Raw genomic sequence first — 6,675 nt, 5'->3', positions numbered from 1 at the left:
GGTGCTGCACGGGACCGGTTCTGAATGTAAAACTTGGTCTCAATAAATGATCTCCGGACCATGCCTCGGATTCACATTTGTAAACCCATGAAATAAAAATCATAGGATTACAAGGTTGGTGAAAATAAGGGTGGAATCTAGTTCCCACTCAAGTTCACGGACCCCTTGAACTCCATCCACGGACGGCTTGGGGCTTCGTGGAGATAAGCAGAGACCCCATCTTTCTCTGAGCCTGCGCACTCACGGCGCAGTGAAACACTCGCTCTCCCAGCATGCTCGGGGCACCTAACGGCGCTTACGTCGGGTCACGCAAGCGCCGAGCGGGCGATCCCGGAACTTGCTTAGGGCGGCTTTGCAAGTCCGGGCTTGTTCCTGAGCGTGTGGCGTTTGGGTTCCGCCGGGCGGCATGGCGGGGGGAGAGGAGTCCGGCGGGCCCCCGGCCTCTCCGTCCGCCGTCCGGAAGAAGTATTTCTGCTCCTTCCCTGACTGCAGCGCCACTTACAACAAGGCCTGGAAGCTGGACGCGCACCTGTGCAAGCACACGGGGGAGGTAAAGGCGCCGCGGGGCGGCTAACGGGGGGCCAATCGGATGAGCCCGACCCCGGAGGGGGCGTGGCGGACCGCGGCCGCGGCGCGGGGATTGGCCCGCGCCGCGCCACGTGGGCCGGCCAAGGGCGCCCCGCCTCCGGGCCTCGCGGGTGCGCGGCGCCGGGGCTACCTAAGACTGACCGGGCCTGGTAGGCCGAGGCCCGAGTTCAAGTGCGGCCTCAGACACTAATAATTAGCCATCGCCTTGCAAACAGGAAAGGTCCAAGCTGAAGGAAAGGCATGGAGGGGCTGGGACGGCCCTCCCTGGGCGCTCAGTCCCGGGCCTGGGCCTCCTCCCCTCCCCCAGCCTCTCCCCGGCCTTCATCCGCCGGGGCCGGCGCTACGCCAGGACTTGACGCAGGCCCGGGACGGCCCCGCTGGGGTGCCCCGAGATGCCGCGTCCCTTGCCTTCGCCACTCCCCGGGGCCTTCCAGAGGCGCCCAGACCCTCCCTTGTAAAGGAGAGGTGTTGCGGCATCACCGCTGCCCCGGGACTTGGCATCCAGCCATCCCCCCGTGCCCCCCGCGACGCCCCAGGAACATTCACCGCGTCGATATTGGGTGCTAGGACGCCGCATGCCACCCCGCATGCCACCCCGCGGGCAGTGCCGGATTTGGAGCCGGACAGTTGATTAGACATCTGGATGTCTCCCTGCCCAAGGCCTCCTTTCCTCCTTTCTGCCATGGGGGAGTTGGGCTGAACGATCTCTGTGTGTGGTGCCTTCCGACTCCTAAGCCCATGATCCTATGAGCCAAGGCCCAGGGTGACCCAGAGTCAGCTTTCCAACCTAGCGGAACAGTTAGACTTTCAATGTGAGCGAAATGGGAAAAAGCTGTTTGGTCGATTGTCTAGCTAGAGTTAAGAAAGTGATAGAGAAAATGTTCATGATGCACATTAAACCTAAAAGTATATTTTTCACATCCATTTTTTTTCCCTGTTAAACATTTACCGTACCTCATGTTTGAACCCCGGTATGCTTCTTCCAGTTCTGAGCCCTAACCAGTTGATAAAGTCAATTGGGAAGTACAAATAAGTTATATTCAGAATAAATAGGAAATAATCAACAGAGAAATGGGACTAGAGCTGAAGGAGAGCTTTCCAGGCATGGGAGGACAGCCGGTGAAAATTGTTGCAGTCAAAAAATGGTGTGTCTTATTTGATGTCAGTTATAGCGGGATAGAGCACTGACCCTGGAGTTAGAATGACGAGTTCAAATCCAAGGTCAAACATTTAATAATTATTTAACTGTTTAACCTTGGGCAAGTCACTTAACCCCATTGCCTTGCAAAAAAAAATATGAGTAGTAAGTGATGTACAGACACTAATTAGCTTTTGACTAGTTAGATGGATTAGTGGATAAGAGGGCTGGACCGGGAGACAGGAAGACTCAAATCTAGCCTCAGACACTTAGTAGCTCTGTAATCCCGGACAAGTCATTTAACCCCTTTTGACTTTTTCTGTAAAATGAGCTGGAGAAGGAATGACAAACCACTCCATTGTCCTTTTCCAGAAAATCCCCAAAAGACAGACAGGTATGTGGTAAACTGGATAGAGGGCTGGATCTGGAGTCAGGAAGACTCATCTCTGTGAGTTACTAGCTGTGTGCCCTTGGGTGTGTCACTTAACCCCATTTGCCTCAATTCCTCATCTATAAATGAGCTGGAGAGGGAAATGGCAAACTACTCCAGGCTGAGGTCATGAAGAGTCAGACATGGGTGAAGCAATTGAACGACAACAAAAATTAGCTTCATATACATTACATCATTCAGTTGTAGTAACCACCACATTTTACAGATGAGAAAGCTGAGACCAAGAGTAGAAGAATGATATGCCAAGGTTCACGCAAGTATTTGGATCCATACTTTCCCAAATCCAGTAAAGGGCTTTTATCTCTACTGTTAGGTTGCCCACCGTAATTACGATCTCCGATTCTGTGGCTATCCATTCAATAAAGAATAGGGAAGTTGTCTAGGCATTAGAGATACCTGGATTAACTGCCTTATTTAACTTTTTTGGAATTTAGACCAGTAGAGATTATGCATCAAGGTCAGGAAGTTCTTCATTCTGAATGGATCCTCTAATCTTATTTGTTGCCTAGCTGAATTAAACATTTACCTTAGTAACACTCAGTACTTTCTAGGTGTAGTAGTGGGTGCTGATCCTGGAGTTAGGACCCAAGGTTTCATCTTCCACCTCTTTTCACCATTATGGTGATAATCAGTTAACTGCCCATACCTCCAGCTTCCTCAGTGGCAATAGTTATAAGAGCAATAGCTGATATTTATATAATAGATTAAGGTTTATAAAGCATTTTATAAATCTTTATTCATTTCTCAGGGTTATTGTGGAGATAAGGCTTTAAAAGTACTAGATAAAAAAAAGCATTTTTTAGTAGAAATAGTAGTTGGAAATTTGATCCTCAACAAGGTAAAGTCATCAAAATGCTCAGTGGGCAAATGGTACCTATCAGTATTGATGCTTAAGAAAGGCTTAAGAAAAGATTATGTTCAAAAATTTGTTCAGATTTTAAATTATACTTAGAAAAAGGTCCATGTACTAGCCTTGTACCTTTGGGCAATTTGTTTAACCTTTTGAACATCAGATGTCTCATTTGTACAATGGGAATAACATTCCTCACATTTGGATGCAGAGATACCATAGGCAAAATGTGGAAATAAAGGATAAACTGGATCCCACTTGGGAACTTTCAAAGCACCCTTCTCTCTTAGTCCTTAGTGCCCTATCATGAAGGTGATAGAGCTATGATTCCTCACTGTGGGCACTATGACTCCATTTTACTTATCAGCATGAATATCATCGTATATAGATCATTCTTCTTCACCCCTTCTCACTCTGCATTTCTTTCTGTCTTTCCATCAATCATCCAATTGGGAACATGCATATAGAGGTCTTCCTCTCATTTCTTTTCATATCTAGGGTATTCCATTATTTCACTTAGGCTGTTTCTAATTCTTGATAGAGTACACATTCTATTCTATTTACATATTCTGTTTTTGTTTTGTTTTTGTAAGGTAGTGGGGATAAATGACTTGCCCATGATCACAGAACTAGTAAGCATTAAGTATTGAGGTCAAATTTGAACTCAGGTCCTCCTGTCTCTAGGGCCAATGCTCTTTTTTATACACTGTGCCACCTAGCTGCCCCTCCCCCCATATTCTGAATGCCACTAAATTCCATGGTGCAAGACATCATTGATAATGGGTCTTTCCATTAACCTTTGAATTGTTTGTAATTTTGGTTGTTCTCATTTCATGGTATGCTGAGTCTCAGGCATAACAACACTTGTAAGACATTGGCATTGATAAAACAGACAGCAAAATATGATAATTATCTCTTCCTTCCAATCTAATCTCCTATTTCCTTTCAGCAAATAATTCCCTGGAAGCCTTAGATGGTTAATTTCAGCTATTTGATGAAAACAGTAAGATTCTAGGATTCCACAGTAATATGTAAATACCCATAATTTCTTTATTCTCCTTCTCATGGGCATTTATATACACCTTTTTTTTTTAAAGTTGCTTGCTAATTCAAATGAACCTTCACTTGGTGAACTTTCACAAGAGTTATAAGGCCCCTTTCCAACTCTAAATCTAAAATCTAAATACTGTAATCTAATATAAGTCTCATTTTGCAGATAAGAAAGCTCAATCCTATAAAAGTCAATTTACTTGTCCACAATAGCACAGGTCCATGTAAAATCCTCAGGAACAATCCTGAGCTATCTGCTATAGATAATGCCATCCACATTCAGAGAAAAATGTTCATTTTGTTCCTTTCTTTCTCATGGGTTTTTTTCCCCATTTGTTCTAATTCCTTTTTCACAATATGAATAATATGAAAATGTTAAATATATTTGTACATGATATTTTTATCAGATTGTTTGCCACCATGGGGAGAGAGGGAAGGAAGGGTAGTAGAAAAATGTGGAATTCATGAATTTACAAATGGATGAATGTTGAAAAAAACTACCTTTGTGTGTTATTGAAAAAGTAGACCAAAATTTCAATTAAAAAATAAGCCATGATAAAACTGATAGTCAAGAAACAGTTCAAATTATGATGATAATTGATTTGGAGTTAAACATTATTACCAATAGGTGTATCTGTAGTATATCCTTAACCATGACTTCCTAACATCTAGATAGTTAAGTTTTCCATGGATGCCCACCCTGGGTAATAAATTATTTTATCTTGATCTGATGCCAGGGCTTAATGAATGATCCTAGGAACCTAATTATAAATTATCTCCTATATTGTGTTGCCATTTTCCAAATGGTGTTTTCCACATTTTAATAGTACTTCTGTGTACATTCTCAGGTGTGGTGTATATAAGGTTTCATTTTAGTATAGTCATTGGGCTTGTCTGGGATGAACTAGGACTTGTATGTTTACCACAGGTTTTGTCATTACAGATTAAATCATGACATGGGGCGGAGAGCTGGCACACCAACAACAGACAGGGAGACTCAATCAAGGGAATTGCTATATTTGGTTGCAGTATGATCCTATGTTGAAAAAAATCTCAGCATTTAATGTAACTTAACTCTGCATTATTAATGTGTTCTCATCTTTTGAACATGAAGGACTATGTTTTTGCAAGTCAGCTTTCCTATAAATTAGTACCAACACCCTGAAAATCTCTGCCAAAAGATGGCCTACTTCTCACTAATAGTTATTCACTTATTTCAAGCAGTATTTCATAGGACCATATTTCATTTCAGTAGGAGAATTTGAGGAGGATTTTGGAGTTTGTAATAAGATTTGGTTGGCATAGCTTAAAGTGAAGAGTCATGGCATTTATATGATCCGTTATGGCTAATAATTAAGAATCTCACAGAAAGTCCTAGTCTAGGCTTGTACATGGTGATGTTCAAAAAATGTTTGTTAATCGAATAAAAACTCTAACATCTCTAAATATAAGAAAGCATTTACTAACTTCCTTTCCTTATCTTGGATTAAGACTCTTAAATGATGCTCAAGTTTACTATGCTAGTGTCTTGATTACAGCAGCCATGGAGGGCAAGATTAAAATAATGATTTTTTTTCCCTCTTTGTCAGAGACCATTTGTTTGTCATTATAAAGGCTGTGGCAAAGCATTTATCAGAGACTACCATCTGAGTCGTCATATGCTGACACATACTGGAGAGAAACCATTCATGTAAGTCTAAGACTGTTATTTTTCAGAGGCTTTGTAAGAGGTAGCTGACTTGCGAGTGACCAGGTAGAAGAAAATCTTACCATTGCTCCCATGTCCAAAAATGTACATTTTCCCTGTTTAATGGAGGTGGGGGGAGGATTTTATTTGTAGTTTTTTTTGGTAAATCAGTATATCCCCAGGCCTGTACTTAAGCCTTTTCTGCTTGATAGGACCTGCTAGAACTTGTGCTTCAAGGATCTAGGATTACCTCTATGCCTATGGAAGCATATCAGAATCACTTGACAACCATAGGTTAAAAATGCTTAAATAGCTCTGTGAGTTTATCAGTTGAGATATTTCCTTCAAAGATAAAAATTTCTATTAGGCTATGCCTACACATCCTGGGTGATTCTTGTCCATGTCCTTCCATAAATTCACTCCAGGGAGTCTGCCTGCTGTGGGGGAAGCCTCCTTCACTTTTTTTGCTGTATCATAGTATATCTGTACAGTATTTGATCTTACCATTTGTCATCCTTCACCATATGACCAGACCATTTTCCATCTTCTCTTCCTATCATACATTACCTGAATGACATCTTTCACTTCTGCTCTTCCAAGTTCCCCATTGTGAACCTGCTCACAACTCCAATGCCCTCTCCACTTCTCCCCTGCCTTCTGTATTTCAGTCATACAGCACTAATAGAATATTGCTATTAAGAGATGACATCATCAAAGGAGTTTTACATTTTTCAAAGGTATTAAAACCCCATCCTTGTTTTTAATACTAGGCCCACTGTGCTGTGCATAGGTACTCTCTTTCCCAAATGCATATTCTGATAGACAAAGTCTACAAACCATCCTTTCTGCATGTCATAATCTGGATAATAGATATTTTTTTATCTGCCTAGTTTTTCCCTTGTGGATGGGTT

The 6,675-nt window shown here is 42.5% G+C and overlaps 1 protein-coding gene across 2 annotated transcripts in view; it reads left to right on the top strand.

Moving 5' to 3' along the window:
- Positions 1 to 330: 330 nt before the first annotated feature.
- GTF3A (general transcription factor IIIA) overlaps positions 331 to 6,675 on the top strand; it is a 21,301-nt gene continuing 14,956 nt past the window's right edge. Inside the window, exons 1-2 of one of the 2 annotated variants that reach the window (XM_074216156.1) lie at positions 331 to 550; positions 5,667 to 5,767. In XM_074216156.1, the coding sequence (XP_074072257.1) occupies positions 407 to 550; positions 5,667 to 5,767 (245 nt within the window). In that variant the 5' untranslated portion in view covers positions 331 to 406. Of the gene's footprint in view, positions 551 to 703; positions 5,143 to 5,666; positions 5,768 to 6,675 lie in introns of those variants that run through there. The other variant, XM_074216157.1, reaches the window with a different exon arrangement.

Source organism: Macrotis lagotis, chromosome 1, assembly GCF_037893015.1.
Source record: "Macrotis lagotis isolate mMagLag1 chromosome 1, bilby.v1.9.chrom.fasta, whole genome shotgun sequence".
Lineage (NCBI taxonomy): Eukaryota > Metazoa > Chordata > Mammalia > Peramelemorphia > Peramelidae > Macrotis > Macrotis lagotis.
This window is presented reverse-complemented; position numbering and strand designations above follow the sequence as displayed.